Source organism: Hemicordylus capensis, chromosome 16 (assembly GCF_027244095.1).
Source record: "Hemicordylus capensis ecotype Gifberg chromosome 16, rHemCap1.1.pri, whole genome shotgun sequence".
Taxonomy (NCBI): Eukaryota; Metazoa; Chordata; class Lepidosauria; order Squamata; family Cordylidae; genus Hemicordylus; species Hemicordylus capensis.
Genome location: NC_069672.1, coordinates 2281884 through 2298853, shown reverse-complemented (window position 1 = coordinate 2298853; position 16970 = coordinate 2281884). Strand labels below are relative to the sequence as shown.

Genomic DNA, 16970 nt, shown 5'->3' with positions numbered 1-16970 from the left:
CCCACGTGCCCATCCATGGGAAGCCCAGCCAAGCCAAGCGGTGGGATTTCTCTCTGGCCCAGGACTCCAGAACTTGCCCACTGAAGAAGATGCACATGAGCGTCCCCATGGACTGGGTTTCATGGGCGTGGTTTCCTTTCAGAGAGTCACAGAAGCAGCAGTCTAAACCTCTCTCTCATTAAGGGTGTGGATTGAATGCCTTGTTTTCAGGCCCATTCTAGCCGAAGTGGTCCCACTCACTGGGGTGGTGGTGGCAGGAAATCTCCTGGGACTACAGCTGTCAAAATACAGACAACAGAGGATGAATTGGGAGCTTTGGTGTGTGTGTGTGTGTGTGTGTGTAAATTTCCCCTAAGGAAAAAAAAATGCAGTATATCTTCAGATTGCTTTCTTCTGTAGCTATTTGAAATCTTAGCTCAGTGGCAGAGATATGGGGCCATAGCTAAATGGGAGACCCCCTGATTTGTGTGCAGAGGTCCCCAGGTTCACTCCCTGGCAGCATCTCCAGGTAGGGCTGGGAGAGAGACTCCTGTTATGTCTGCAACTTTGGAGAGCTGCTGCCAGTCAGTGTTGACAATCCTGAGCTAGATGGACCAAGGGTCTGTCTCAGTAGACAGCAGCTCCCTATTATGGGGATGGGACTATAGTTCAGTGCTAGAGCATCTGCTTTGCAGAAGAAAGGTCCAGGTTGGCTCCCTGGCAGCATCTCCAGGCAGGTCTGGGAGAGACTCATGCCTGAAACCTTGGAGAGCTGCTGCCAGTCAGAGTAGTAGACAGTACTGAGCTAGATGGAGCTTCCTAGGAGCTTCCTGATATGGAGCTTCCTAGGAGCTTCCTAGGATGGAGCTTCCTAGGAGCTTCCTGATATGCAGCTAGGCTATACTGGTGTGTAGGGCTTTGAGAATCCCATGTCCATACCCACTGAGCAGAGAGGCAAATATTGCTCCAGGTCCCTGACTTGAACTCACAACAATTCCCCACTTAGCTTACTCGGCTGCCGCATGGCCCAAGCAGACAGTAACACACTGCTTCCGTGCCCTCAGTGATGATATACGGGGATGGAGTGAAGAGCTCAGGGATCGTATTTTCATCAGCCTTGATCAGAGACACAGCCAACATCCCAGACGGACAACGGGGCCCTAAGGCAATTTTTGGTTACCCGTGGGAGGGCCATGCATCATTTTGATCTCGCTGAACAGATGATTTACGGAGAAGGGAGGTTGCAATGCAAGGTTTTGAGAAATGCAACTGCCTGGAAATTGAAGTTTGGGGCAGTCTACACATTTGAAATAGCAAATAAAATAAAAATAAACTGTCGCATTTTCCTTTGCTGGAGCCAAACAGAGAGGAAGTGACCCAGGCGGGTGGAGGGAGATTTTGGTGCCAATGCACCTGTGAAATTGGGCAGCGAAGGCTGGGGTGAAAGCCCAGGGAATTAGGAACATAGGAAGCTGCTAGAGTCAGACCCTTGGTCCGTCGAGCTCAGTATTGTCTACCCAGACTGGCAGTGGCTTCTCCAAGACTGCAGGCAGGAGTCTCTCTCAGCCCGATCTTGGAGATCCTGCCAGGGAAGGAACCTGGAACCTTCTGCATGCAAGCAGACAGGTGTTCTTCCCAGAGCGGCCCCATCCCCAAAGGGGAATATCATACAGCACTCACACATGTAGTCTCCCATCCAAATGCAAACCAGGGCAGACCCTGCTCAGCAAAGGGGAGAATTCATGCTGGCTACCACGAGACCAGCTCCCCTCCCATAAGGTATGACTGAAAACCCACAAGGGAATTACGATCTCTAGCAGCCGCCAGAGCAGCGTTCTAGAGATTAATAGTGGCCTATGGTGCAAAGTTTCCATCCCAGCTGGGTCCTCGGGCACAGTGTATGGGCACACAATACAGCCACCTTGTTAAAGCTAAGCTGGACTCGGTGTGGGCAGGGCCTGGATGGGAGATGGGGCTGTAGCTCAGTGGAAGAGCATCTGTTTTGCATGCAGAAGGTTCTAAGTTCCCTCCCTGGCAGCATCTCCAGGTGGGGCTGAGAGAGACTCCTGCCTGCAACCTTGGAGACGCCGCTGCCAGTCAGAGCAGACAAGACTGAGCTAAATGGACCAAGGGTCTAAAAGGGGATGGAGCCAAGCTCAGTTTCCAAGCACCTGCATGGCCTACTCCAAACCTTGGAGAAGATGCTGCCCGTCAGTGTAGACAAGGATAGTTCCCTTCACTGAATGGGGAAGCAAAGTTGTTGTTGTTGTTTCGATTTCTATACTGCCCTTTCAAAAATGACACAGGGCGGTTTACACAGAGAAATAACAAACAAATAAGATGGCTCCCTGTCCCCAAAGGGCTCACATTCTAAAGAGAAACATAAGATAGACACCAGCAACAGTCACTGGAAGTACTGTGCTGGGGGTGGATAGGTCCCAGCACCCATTCACTAAGTTGTGAATGGATCAGAAGCATCATAGTAACACTACTATTTTATGTGAGATAAAGTGGCGCGTGCTGTTGGACAATGGAACTGCCTGCCTCATGAGGTGGTGAGCTCTCCTTCTCCTGAGGTTTTCCAACGGAGCCTAGATGGCTTCTGTCAGGGATGCTGTAAGCAGATCCCTCCACTGAGCTAGACTAGGAGATCTCTTAGGTCCCTCCAACTCTAAAATGCTACAGTGCTGTTATTCTTCTGCCTCTGGAGTCAAAGGTTCTGTTTAGCCATGGTGGACCTTTCTTTCTCCATGAACTTATCTAATCCCCTTGCAAAGTCACCTGAGCAAATCTCCGTTCAGACATGAAACCCACTGGGTGATAGGGGTGTGCATCAAACTGGCTGGCCCGGGTCAGTTCAAGTCTGAAACGGACTTGAACTGGACCCGGCCAGTTCGCTTTTGCCCCCCTCGAAACCCCCCCAGTTTGGTATGGCTCGGGGGGGGCGTGTTTTGTGATTTTTTTTAAAAAAAAACTGTAACTAACCCCCTCCAAGGGGCTTCTCCAAGGACGTGGGGGCCGCCCCCTTCCTCCGCCAGCCTCCATTATGCCTTAAATCACCCGATTCGGCCCAGTCTGGAGAGACCCTTTTGTAACTCTTCACCATCTGTGATTCCACCACCCTGAGGAATTCTGTGGCTTACAGTTGGATTGAAATGTGGCTCCCAGTTCTCACATTGGACTGAAATGTGACTCCTGTTCCCACGTTCCCAGACACCAGCAAACCTGCCAAGCATGTCACAGCTACCTTTGGTGATTTGTGGCCGGCGGGGGTCAGTGATTCACCTCCTGCTCCCTCGTAATCCTTAAGAAATATTTCGCGGAAAATGGAATGAAAATTATGCAGCTAATCTACTTTAATAACCCAAGCAAGGAGGTTCTCTGCGTCTGGCAGGCCGGCTAATACTTTTGACAAAATATTAGCTGTCGCTTTCAATCAGTTTCAGGGAGCCCTTCGCATGAATTAACGAGGACTGCTAATTCATCAAGGGATGCCACGCACATTGGACTGCTAATCTTTTACGGTCATTGCCACCTTCGTCACCGGACGGGCGCCCCACTCAGAGGTTGTGCTAAATAAGCCCATCCTCCGGTGGGCAATCATCCCTTCTACTACCTGTACACTGAGTCAGAACGCTTGAAAATCACCACCAGGTTTTTCACACAGGGCTTTTAGTTTACATCCCCTCCGGAATCATAGTTCATATATCGGCCAGATTTACCCCACATTCCCTACAAGTTATCAAGGAGCACTTCATACACAATTTGGGTTTTCATTGCGTGTTAGAATGTCGCCCGATTTATATCCGTTTTTTTTTTAAAAAAAATCCACTTTTTGGGTCGTTTTTAGGGGGGTGGGCAACTTCGAACTTGTAGTAAAGCCTCACAGAAAGAAAACCCACAGCGAAGCCTTCTGTCTGGGAAAGATCCATGATTCTTCTGTGAATCACAAAATACCACAAATCAGCATGGGACCAGTTAGCTGTAAAGTGTGCCGTCAAGTCAATTTCGACTCCTGGCGCCCACAGAGCCCTGTGGTTTTCTTTGATAGAATACCGGATATCTGGACCAGAATCCTATTGGTTTGGGGGATCTAGGAACATAGAAGCATAGGAAGCGACCTTCTACTGAGTCAGACCCTTGGTCCATCTAGCTCAGTATTGTCTACACAGACTGGCAGCAGCTTCTCTAAGGTTACAGGCAAGAGTCTCTCCCAGCTCGATCTGGAGATGCTGCCAGGGAGGGAACCTGCTGGGACCTTCGGATGCTTTTCCACTGAGCTGCAGCCCCATCCCCTGAGGGGAATAGCTTACAGGGCTCACACATGTAGCCTCCCATCCATATGAAAACCAGGGCAGACCCTGCTTAGCAAAGGGGGCAATTCATGCCGGCTGCCGCAAGACCAGCTGTCCTCCCATCTTGTTTGAAAATAGTAGTAGAGTTTACACAATAGACACTCAGGTAGGAGAAGCCTCCTTCCCTAATTCCAGCTTCCAATTTTCAGCTGTGTGTGAGATAAAAACAGGGTCAGAGCCAGGGAGTTTGATCCTTAGTCAAATCCCAGCTGGGTAAGTCCATCTCAGATTCTCTGTGCCCATCTCAGATTCTGCCCCCAGCTTCTGAATAAGTTCGGTGCGGGAGTTGTCCTACCTAGCTGGGGCTTAACCAACGATCCAGCTCCCTGCCACCAGCCTTGTTTTTATCGAACCCATCCTCAAAAATCAGGACACCCAGTTGATCATTTGAACTGCCCTAACAAGTTTCTAGACCTCATGATGAGGTCTCCTGAGGGGAATATCTTACAGATGTAGTCTCCCATTCAAATTCAAACCAGAGTGGGCCCTGCATAGCAAGGGGGGCAATTCATGCTCGCTCCTTTAAGAGCAGCTCTCCTGCTCCTATTCAGTAAAGTCTTGTCCTGGATGAAAACCAGCACATCAGACCATGTAAGTACTGTTAGAACATAATGTTCATGAGGCTGGGTTTGGCTATTCCATAGGCATCTTTCCTGTCCCCCCCACCCACTGAAAAAGGGCAGAAGCCACACTAGAGTTGGAATCAAAGTTCCCTTTGATAGGCAGTTTTTGACCAGCCACCTCTGGGGATCCAACTTTCAGAACCCAATTCTATAGGCTGCCTCCAGGCTCAAAGGCAGGATGCCAGCATGAATTCTCCCCTTTGCTGAGCAGGGTCTGCCCTGGTTTGCATTTGGATCCTCAGGGGATGGAGCTGCTCTGGGAAGAGCAGAAGGTCCCAAGTCTGCTCCCTGGCAGCTTCTCCAGATAGGGCTGAGAAAGACTCCTGCTTGCAACCTTGGAGAAGCCGCTGCCAGTCTGTGAAGACAATACTGAGCTAGATGGACCAAGGGTCTGACTCAGTATATGGCAGCTCCCTCTGGTTCTATAATGTCTGAATACAACGTCAGAAGTCCAGTAATCCAGGGTAGAGAAGTCATGCTATATACACGCAAGCCTTAGAAATGTGGCCTCTCTTACAGCCCAGCCTGTGTTTCCCTCCTCCTGGAAGACATTAATGTGAATCAGGTTATCGAGGGGAATGAAGAGAGGTGCCATTTTTCATTGCAATTTCAAGACAATTTGACTGACAGTGATGCGTGTTGCTTCCTAATAATCCCTCGCAACGCTTTGCCGCTCGCTCCAATTAAGCCCAAAGCGCACGGGGTGATTAAACAGAATGGTAGCCACGAGAGAGAAAATCGCAGAGAGCTCAGGACGGGAAGTGGGAAGTTTCTTCTCAAAAGAAGCCAACCTCTAGGCCTTCCCTTCTCTGCCCTGCCTGCGCCACGATTTCCCATTCGGGGTGGAAGGCACCCGGGTCCAAAGGACAACTGCTTCAGAACATTATAGAAAAGGGCAGCGTGTGATAGGTCCTGACCCCTTACCATGCAGCTGACATCCCTTAATGAAAACCTCAGCTTAGGTTTTTTTCTCCCCCCTCCTGGAAATGTGGACTCCCTTGGCCATCTCAAATTAAACCACTCTCTTTTCATTATGGTGGCTTCCCATGACCAGTTCTTCGTGTTTTAGGAACATGGGAAGCTGCCTTCTACTGAGTCAGACACTTGGTCCATCTAGCTCAGTATTGTCTACCCAGACTGGCAGCAGCTTCTCCAAGGCTGCAGGCAGGAGTCTCTCTCAGCTGTATCTTGGAGATGCTGCCAGGGAGGGAACTTGAAACCTTCTGCTCTTCCCAGAGTGGCTCCATCCCCTCAGGGGGATATCCCCTCAGGGGGATATCTTACAGTGATCACACAGGTAATCACCCATTCAAATGCAAACCAGAGTGGATCCTGTTTAGCAAAGGGGACAGGTCACGCTTGCGACCACAAGACCAGCTCTCCAGCCCCTAGCCGACTCCAGCTCCTCCTCCTCAACATTATGTTGAGCACTTCTACGTGTTGTTGACTACAATGCCCAGCATCTCCAGCTGTTACTGGGCCAGGAGGCACCTTTTTTAAAGTGCCGGGTCTCTTTATTTTCCAGGGGGAGAGCAACTGGCCCTATCCATCCCCAGCACGGCATCCCTCCAGTGGCTGTGGCTGGTGTCTATCTTAAGTTTTTTGTTGTTGTGTTTTAGATTGTGAGCCCTATGGGGACAGGGAGCCATTCTATCTATCTATCTGCCTGCTTTGGGAACTTTTGTTGAAAAGTGGTATATTAAAATCGTAATTGTACATGGGGACAGCTATTCACGGACCATGGTTTTCCCGTGACACTCTATGGGTGCGAAACCTGGACTTTGAAGAAGCAAGAGAGAGAAAGTATTGACGCTTTTGAACTATGGTGCTGGAGAAGCCGTTTGAGGATCCCATGGACAGCCAGGAAAACAAACCCATGGATCCTAGAACCAATCAATCCAGGACTTTCACTCAAGGCACAAATGATCAGGCTCAAACTACCATACTTCAGACACATGATGCGAAGAAGACCCAGCTCCCTTGAGAAGTCCATCATGCTGGGGAAAGTGGAAGGCAAGAGAAGAAGAGGACGGCCAGCAGCAGCGTGGATGGACTCGATAACAACAATGAAGGCACCACGGAGAGACCTTCAAGGCCAAGTTGAAGACAGATCATCCTGGAGAGAATCTATCTATGTGGTCGCTAAGAGTTGACATCGACTGGACGGTACTTAATCAATCAATGGACAGCCAGGAAAGCAAACCAATGGATCATAGAACAAATCAACCCAGAATTTCCACTCAAGGCACAAATGACCAGGCTCAAACTCTCATACTTTGGACACATTATGCGAAGACCCAGTTCCCTTGAGAAGTCCATAACGCTGGGGAAAGTGGAAGGAAAGAGAAGAAGAGGACGACCAGCACCAAGGTGGATGGACTCGATGACGACAGCAATGAATGCACCACGGAGAGACCTTCAAGGCCAAGTGGAAGACGGATCATCCTGGAGAGAATCTATCTATGTGGCCGCTAAGAGTCAACACCGACTTGATGGCACTGAATCAACCAATCAATCACAGCTATGCACATGCTATGCTGAACACGAGTACTACTGTCCACTTCTTGTCTGTACCCTGCATGTGAAGGGCCTGGGCCCAGGTTCAGTTCTGAAATGATTTCGTGAGCCCTGTTTGAGTGGGATGGCATCCCATCCTTTCCAAGTTACTAATCATAATGAGGACTCCTGAACTTCATCCCTGCAGCCAGAGACTGGAGGAGGAGAGTGGCAAGACGACAGCAGCACCGATTGGTGGTGGTGGTTGTTTGGGGGGGGGAGGTGCATTCCTGCATTGGAATATGTATGCCGGCATCTTTGATCAAGGCCCAAAGGGGGCTTGGCTGAGTCAGCAATGGCCGATGGGGTGGTTTAATTTGAATGCAAACTTGAATTAAATGAACTCGGGGCCTGTCACGGTGGACGGGCTTGAGAGATGAAGCCGCTGAGCAAGCCACTTCCACTCTTTGCTTCCTCCTGCTCCTGGAGGTAGTCAGGCGTCCAAGAAAACCCAGCCTGTGCCGGACTGCTGCTGCTGTAATCTGAGATGTTGGGCCACATTCAGCAGCCTTATAGGACTGGATGAAACCCCGTTGGTGACTGTGGCCACTTGACCCCTGTTGATTTGGTTGCTGTAGTACTGCCTTTTGGCCAGCCACAGTGGCGGTGCTGCTGAGTCTCAAAGGGCCAGCCAGCGGTGCAGAGAGTAAGTTACCTGAGCTCTGCTGCTGTGATCTCCGACTAACACTTTGCTTACTGAGTTACCATCTCCAGATCTCGACCATCGGAGTTCGTTCCTACCAACCTTTTGGGCGGGGGGAATCAGCCGATGAAATTACTTCCTACAGAACGTAGAGATGAAGCCACGGGCACTGACCGAAGGAATGAGTTGATTTTGTGGACTGCACATCTGATTGAATTAGCACCAGAACCTTGTAGTATAACCCTTCCTAGGATATGCTGGAGACAAGGAAGCAGACTTAGGCTCGGCAGTAGGGAGAATTTCTGAACTGGAAGAGGTGTGGTGGCTGTGGAACAGTCTGCCTCAGGCAGTGATGGGCTCTCCACCTCTAGAGGTTGGACGGCCATCTGCCAGGGGTGTGGTAGCCATTTCTTGCATTGTGCAGAGGGCTGGACTAGAAGGTCTTCAGGGCTCCTTCCTACTCTAAAACTCGATGATTCTGCATAATAACTACTCAACAGCTCCAGCAGCTCCGAAATCTTTCCCATGCCTCTTTCCTGAGCTCCTTTTGACTGGAGAGGCTGAAGACTGAACCTGTGGGCAAAGCAGGCACAGCTGGGGATGGCGCCGTAACTCAGTGGTAGAGAGCCCTGGGTTCAATCCCTGGCAGCATCTCCAGGTAGGCCTGGGAGAGACTCCTGCCCGAAACCTTGGAGAGCTGCTGCCACACAGTGCAGGCACGATTGAGCGAGATGGACCAAGGGTCTGACTCAGTCGGCAGCAGCTCCTTATTAATGGAATGGGGCCGTAGCTCAGTGGTAGAGCATCTTCTTGCATGCAGAAGGCCCCAGGTTCTACCCCTGGCAGCATCTCCTGGTAGGGCTGGGAAGGACTTTGGTGAGCCAGTCAGCGCAGAGCCGGGGTGTACAACTTTGGCCCACCTGCAGGTGTCGGACTACAACTCCCATAATCCTGCATTATTGGCCACTGTGGCTGGAGATGGTGGGCGTTGTAGTCCAAAAACAGCCTGAGGGGCCCAATTGTGCAGCCCGGCTTTAGGCAAGACTGAGCTAGCTAGACAAACGGTCCAGCTTGGAGAAGGCAGCTTCCTATGTGCCTTAGGATTACAGAGGGGCACTGCATTCAGAAAGGTCACTGCTTGTCCAAAACCCATGCTTGCTCCCTTGACAGGGTTGGAGAGAAGGCGACGTGTCTCTTTTGGACAAAGCACTAATGGCCCTCTCTGTACCACATGCCACAATCACTACTGGCATCAGTAATTGACTTTTGGGTGGCCGTAGAGTCCCCCAAGTGTCCCCTCCGCCCATCCCACAGTCATAGGAACACAGGAAGCTGCCATATACTGAGTCAGACCCTTGGTCTATCTAGCTCAGTATTGTCTTCACAGACTGGCAGCAGCTTCTCCAAGGTTGCAGGCAGGAGTCTCTCTCTCAGCCCTCTCTTGGAGATGCTGCCAGGGAGGGAACTTGAAACCTAGATGCTCTTCCCTAGATGTTCTTCTCCATCCCCTGAGGGGAATCTCTTCCAGTGCTCACACATCAAGTCTCCCATCCATATGCAACCAGGGAGGACCCTGCTTAGCTAAGGGGACAAGCCATGCTTGCGACCACCAGACCAGCTCTCCTCCCTCATGGAAGAGAGTCCTTTCCCTCCAAGGCACAGACCACATTCGCCGGGACCCCAGAGGAGTCCTGTGAAATGATCGTATTTGTACTTCTGGAAAGATCAGATTGCCGCACCAGAAAAGCACTCTAATTACGAAAAACAGTTCATAATTTTGTGTCTAATTGGAGAGACATTTGCCAGTAGAATTTGTATGATAACGACGGTTTGGGGAGGGAAGGGAGCGGGCGTGTGCTCACGAGGGGAAGAAGCAAATGCTTCTGTTTGACAAGTCAGCGGAGTGACGGCTGAAGGGTGACTCAGGAACAGCGACGGCTCCAAGAGTCACTTCAGAACTGGAGACGGCAAACAAAAAAAGAGCGATTCTTGAGATCCTTAGAAAGCCCTCCTTTCGTTTCTCGAAACGGCATTAACATCTGGAGTGGGGATTGCAATTAGGCTCTCTAGGGACCCTGGGTAATTGACGTTTCCTTAACAACTGTATCCAATTTCACGGAGGGGAGCGCATCCTCTAGAACCGAAGGGGAGGGCGGCGAGCTAGAACGCGGCACCGAGACCATGACATCTCCGAGGGCGGCACCACATGGCTAACGGCGATCGGGCTGCTTCTCCCCACATGCTCCGTTTCTTCCTGGGCCTCTTTGGAGGGGCAAGAGGGCCTAGCCTACCTCACAGGGTTGTTGTGAGGATAAACATAACCACATATCACCGAGTATACTGGCCCTCTCCATCCCCAGCACAGCATCCCTCCAGTGACTGTTGCTGGTGTCTGTCTTATATTTCTGTTTGGATTGTGAGCCCTTTGGGGACAGAGATCCATCTTATTTATTTATTATTTCTCTGTGTAAACCGCCCTGAGCCATTTTTGGAAGGGCGGTATAGAAATCAAATCAATCAATTAATCAATCAATATACTGCTCTGGACTCCTTGGAGGAAGAGCGAGATAGAAATGTAAAAATAAAATAAAATAAATAAAGAGGCCTTGAGGCACTTGGCCTGACCACTCACAGTTTGGAGATCCCTCGTACCCAAGTTTGTGAGCTGCGTGCGCTCCCAAGATTTGATCATGTGCGCGGAAAGCAAGGCCAGAGGCCAACCTTGCTCTCCCCACAGGCAATTGGGTTAGATCCCAAACAAGGCTAGGAGGCACCTCCTCCCCTGATAATCATCGCGTAAACCCCCTTTGTGTGAAACTGTGCACTGCTGATTCCTGGCAGATGGGCACACGAGGCTCAGCACCCCTGCCCCACACAACTAACAGGGCTGGCCAAGAGCTCCTGAGAGTGGCAGCTTGCTTCGCCACCTCTCCTCAGTCCCAAAGGTGCGGATCAGGTCCAAACAGGAGCCTTGGTCTGCCTGCACCCTTTTTGCAGCAAACGCTGCTGTTGCAAACAGTGAAAAGCTGCGTTGTGGAGCTAAGGTTGACTAAGGCGACAGGAGAGCTGGTCTTGTGGGAGCAGGCATGAGTTGTCCTGTCTGCTAAGCTGGATCCACCCTGGTTTGCATTTGAATGGGAGACTACATGTGTGAGCACTGCAAGAGATTCTCCTTAGGGGATGGGGCCACTCTGGGAAGAGCAGAAGGTTCCAAGTTCCCTCCCTGGCAGCATCTCCAGGTAGGGCTGGGAGAGACACCTAATTGTAACGTTGGAGAAGCCGCTGTCAGTCTGGGTGGACAATACTAAGCTAGATGGACCAAGGTTCTGACTCAGTATACGGCAGCTTCCCATGTTCTTTAGAGCTCTGCCACTTTGTCATTGACCTTCGAACCGATTGCTTTTAAGCCTCCAATTAATTCTGCTCTCTCTTTTTGCACTGGCGAGGCTTATTACTGGGCAGGGGGACTTAAAGCCATTGACCAGTTTAATCTGAATAACGACTGTAGCTTTCTTTCCCCCTTTCCCCCTCCCTTCGCAAATGAAATGGGCAGTTATTAACTAACGAAGCCGCCTTCATTTTCCAGGCGGGTGGTTCCCTTGCTACCTGCGCCAGGGGCGGTTGAGACAGTGACTCCATCCCTGGCCCGTCTCGGCAGAATTAACCCGTCCGTTCTTTGACATGCTCCCGCCTCTGGGATTTTCTGCTCAGCCTTGGAATTGCATTTCAGGGCTTACAGGCTTCATTCAATTAATGAAGGCCTGGCCCCCTCGCAAGAGTGGAGGGAGACCCCTTCCATCCTTGGCTGCAATGTTCCCAGTCACAGGACAGTGGCCTCATTCTGTTCATTTTTACTTGCAAATTTCGGCCACGTTCATTATTATTGTTGCCATCAACAGTTTTAATTGAGGACTTTTTTTTAATTATCAAGCATTTTTAATGTTTTAAATCACATAATTATTTACATGATTAATTCAAATTAGATGAAAATTAAATCAAATTATTTGATTTAAATTACTCAGATTTTTAATTATCAAGCATGTTTATAAAATTAATATTGTATTTCATCAAAGAGATCCCTGTGAGTTCAACTGTTTTATTTTCACAACAACCCTGTGAGGTTAACTACGCTGAGAGATGATGACTGTACCTGTGTTCATTTTAAAAGGGAACCTGGATACAGGCCATTCAACTGCACGGTACAGATAGGAAGTGGACCTGTACCTGCGTTCAGCATAACGTGTGAATGACTGTTCCTGTGTACACTGCACACTCGTCGTACGAGTGTTGAACATAATGTGTGGATGGCCTTGAGGGTTACACTGGATTAAAACAGCTCTCTGTTTTAATCCAGAAAAATACCTGCACCCACTTCTCAGACGTTTGCACATCACTGCTTAAATCAGTCAGTTGGTTTGTGATCACCTTTGGGGAGGAAGGGGGAAGCTGCTATTTACCTTTGAGATGTGCTGATGAGAGAAAAGATGCCTAACAGAGCCGAGGACAGAGGAGGGCACTCACCTGAGAGAGAAGAAATGTCTGTTTCGGAGGCACACTGCAGAAAAAAAGTATCATACCTTGTGGAGAACATCACACTAGATGAGAAGGCCCAGGATAGGAGAGCAGCCTCATCCCACATCCCCCTGCCCAGCCAACCCCCGTCTTACCTGTAAAATTGCCCCCAATTCCCCTTTCCATTCCCCCCCTCCCCAAACTGTGTGCTCTACTTGGAACCAAGTTTCAGCAGCCAGAAACTGGCACTTGCCAGGGTCCGGACATCACCTTTTGTTCAGCAACGAAACGAAATGCCAACACACTTTTTGTGGAAAAACTGTGTTACAAAACCCATCCAAGTTACAAACCGGCTCCAATCGCCCTGTTAAAGGTCCGAAGGCCTGGGCCGCCTTCCCCCGGACGAGTGACATTCCACGGGGAGAGAAATGAATTTTCGATCCAGAGCTAAGTGGGGAGAACGCAGAGGACAGGAGTGGGGCCCGCTGGAGGTCGTGCTGACGTTCTGAGGAATCCGCTCCGGCAATCAATCACCCGGGGCTTGGCAGGGGTTTGATTGGATGCAGGGAGGGGGAGAGGGGGCGTCTTGTCCCACCACCCTGGAGCAACAGCAGGAGGAGGAGGAGGCCTCTCTGCAGATGTGTGATCAGGGGACAATTCAGGGCCGTTGGCAGCCGGGGATAATGAAGGGAACGAGGCTAGGCCTCGAGGGAGCCTTGATGGATGGCTGGAGAGCAGAAAACAACTCGCCCAAGGCTGCACACGTGCCCATTACTGGTAGGTGACCTTCACACAGAAGGTCTCCTCGTTCTTGTCTTCGCGGTCGTTGATATAAATCAGAATCTCCTCTTCGCCGGCGCTCTGGCTGGGGGCAAACCGTAAGCCGATGGTGTACGTCTCCCCTCCGCCGATCTGCAGGGGAGACAATAAGGTGGCCGTTAGGGTCACTTCAGGGCACAGTTTCCCGCCTGCAGCGGCATGTGAACGACCCCACAGCGGAACACAAGAGTTGGCTCGGCTGAGAAGCGCGGGGCGCGGCCGGGTCAGAGTCAAGCACTTCTGCATGTCGAGAAGGGAGCGGGGTCTTGGAAAAGGGCTGGTCTTTGGCTGGAAGGTGCTCAGGCCGGACGCAAGGCCAAATGAAAGTCCCGCCTTGCGCTTGGGAAAGCTCCGGCTGCCCTTTTCATACTTTGGAGGCATCTCTTAATGCCACAGACACCAAGAGAAGATGCAGCATGGAGAAGATGCAGCTCCAAGGTGGCCACCCCACAGGAGGACACGGTCAGCCTTTCTATTCCGGCTTCCAGCCAAGGAGTAGCCCTCTTCTCGCTTGACATGTTCAGCTGCACTCATTCTCTTTTTATGTTGTTTTAATTGAAATTGTATTGTTTTTAGCTTTTTAGCTTTAGTTTTTAGGGGGGTATATAAAAATGAAGGAAGGAAGGAATAGGTCAATATTCAAATGTTTTGTACTGATCCTTGGCCCACTCAACTTTGGCCCTCCTGTAGACATTGGCCTACAATTCCGCTATTGGCCACTGTGGCTGGGGATTATGGGTGTTGCATCCCAAAGACAGCTGGTGGGGGGGGCACAGTTGAGCAGGCCTGGACTACACGGACTGGCAGCAGCTCACCCAGGTTTCAGGCAGGAGTCTTTCCCAGTCGTACCTGGAGATGCTGCCAGGGCTTGAACCTGAGATGTTGTTGTATACAAAGTATGCAACACCCATCCGGGCATTTACAAAGATGACTCGATCCTGACCTAGTCGGCAACCTGGCTCCAGGAATCTCTGGAGCTTCAGCACAGCTCCTCTCCTGCCCACCCGTTCACAGTCAAAGGCTACCTCGAAGGAATCCTCCTTGAACTGTAGCAGGTCGGGCCGATTGGTGTGCAGGAAATACCTCCTCCGGGACGGGTAAGGGTTGGCATACGTGATCCTCTTGTTGGAGCCTTTCCCTCCGCCAGGGGGAAGCACAATTTCAAAAGCCTGGTGAGAGGAAAGGAGAACAGAGTCCAGAAGGCCCGCCGAGACGGAGTGCAAATGTGCTGCTGGGCTACACTTGGGACCAGGCTGGATGTGACCCGGGGAGCTGCAGGGAGGCTCTCCAGAGGTCTTTGTTACCCCGGCTAACTGGGCACAGAGGCGCCTTTTTTAACATAGTCATTCTCTTTACTGATCAGGCAGAGAGTAACTGGTCCTCTCCACCCCCAGCACAGCACCCCTCCAGTGACTGCCGCTGGTGTCTTATCTTATGTTTCTTTTTAGATTGTGAGACCTTGCAGGGCAGGGAGCCATCTTATTTAATTTATTTATTTATTATTTCTCTATGAAAACCACTTTGGAACCTTTTGTTGAAAAGCAGCATATAAATAGTTGTTGATGTTGTTTGTCTTAGAAACCCAAACCCAAACTCTTGCCGGAGCTGTATTGGGGAAGCGGTGCTGGGGGACACACACGCAGATGTTACCCTGGGCTTTTCCAAGCTGTATCTTCCCCCACCCAAGCTTCCCCTTGGGCTGCTTTCCAGATGTTGCTGGATGACATCATCCCCAGCCACAATGGCCAAAGGCGGGGGGGTGATGGGAGTTGTAGTCCAACAGCATCTGGGGGACCACGCGTGAGAACCCTCATGACAATGTATATCCCTGCAGGATGAACAATCACAGCCTGAAAAATGGGAGGGGAGGAATCCCCGCCTTTGTTCCAGGACCCCTGACCTGGAGTCGAGAGGGGAAGGAGGCGGCTTGGCATTGCAGAACGGGAAGAAACAGCCGCCAGCTTCCCACAGTGGCCAATCAGATGCCCCGGGAAGCCCATAGTCAGCAGGCCAGAAGCCCCCCCCACACACACACACACGTTGCCATCTCCTCTTCCCCCAATTCCTTTACTTAAAGTGAGAAAACAGATGCAGCCACTACAACAATCCAACCTCTGTTGGAAAAAGAGTTGTGACTTTCCCTTCTCCTGGGAAAGTCACAAGGCCTCCGGGGACTTGTAGTCTGCAGAAATAGCTCCAGCCCCAGAAAAGACTACAGTTCCCAGAAGACCTTGCACCTTTCTCAGGACCGTAGAAATTAAAACCCACATCTGGCCGCTCCAGAGCTTGTCCTCGCTGCCCCCCGGCCATCTCATCAGCCGCAAGGTACAGAACAAGAGGACTCATCTGCCCTCACATTTCCTCCCATCATCCTCCGCGAAGAGCATGGCCAGAGGGCTACCTTGGAGACCAGAGGCTGCCGACAGGACGTGCAGAGCAGCCAGGAGGAGACCAGCTGGTGGGACTCGACGTCCACCAGGTTGAGGTAGATAAACCACTTGCCGGCCCTCTGGGGCCTCACGCCGAGGTGTAGGTCCTGGACTCCGTTGGCCGGGAGGATGAAGGTACCTTCTGGGTCCACCTGGAAGGGGAGAAAGAGGAGATGGCAGGGCCCTGAGCAACTGATCCCAGGGACAGGACAAAGCTCTCTCCACCAGCTTACTCTCTTGGCACTATGGAAAGCATAGCAGCCCCATTTAGACCCCTGCTAGCTGAGCCACGAAGCACCTTTCCAAGTGTTGATTCTCTTCTGTTTCGCAGGGGGAGAAGAACTGGCCCTATCCAACCCCAGCACAGCATCCCTCCAGTGGCTGTTGTTGGGGTTCACCTTATATTTCTTTTTTAGATTATGAGCCCTTTGGGGACAGGGGACCATCTTATTTATTCTTGCTTTCTTTTTTGTAAACTGCTTTGGAAACTTTGTTGAAAAGCGCTATATAAATAGCAGTAGTAGTAGTAGTAGTAGTAGTAGTAGTAGCAGCAGCAGCAGAAGCCTCCTTGCAAAATGTTGGGATTTGCTGCAGGAAATGCAGCAGGCATGATGGCTTCTTTAAGTATTCTTGCTACAATGACCCTCCCACCAACTTGAAGGACTAATTGAAAGTTTCGACTGTGTGTGTGCCGGCTGTGAAAATGACAGATTCAGTGCTAAGGAACAATAGGAAGAGGACTGGAAATCAAACTGCTATATCATGATGCCTTTATACAACTCTATGGTGTGGCCACATTTGGAGCACTGCCTAAAGTTCTGGTCTCTGTCTCTTAAGGAGGATATTGTAGAAGGGAAAAGGCGCAGAAGAGGGCAACCAAGACGATCAAGGGCCTGGAGCACTTTCCTTATGAGGCAGGACTACAGGCTCCGTAGTTTGGGAAAGAGGCAACTATGGGGAGACATGGTAAATATGTATAGAATTATGCATCGTGTGAAGAGAGTAGAGCGAGCGAGAACGAGTTCTTGTTCTTGTTCTTGTTCTCTCTCTCTCT

General features: G+C 50.6%; 1 protein-coding gene across 4 annotated transcripts in view; it reads right to left on the bottom strand.

Moving 5' to 3' along the window:
- Positions 1 to 12871: 12871 nt before the first annotated feature.
- NPHP4 (nephrocystin 4) overlaps positions 12872 to 16970 on the bottom strand; it is a 117282-nt gene continuing 113183 nt past the window's right edge. For all 4 annotated transcript variants that reach the window (XM_053280691.1, XM_053280690.1, XM_053280692.1 and 1 more), the window contains 3 exons: positions 15889 to 16068; positions 14513 to 14656; positions 12872 to 13580 (listed from right to left, as the gene is read on the bottom strand). In XM_053280691.1, coding sequence (XP_053136666.1) covers positions 13440 to 13580; positions 14513 to 14656; positions 15889 to 16068 — 465 coding nt within the window. In that variant the 3' untranslated portion in view covers positions 12872 to 13439. The remainder of the gene's footprint in view (positions 13581 to 14512; positions 14657 to 15888; positions 16069 to 16970) is intronic.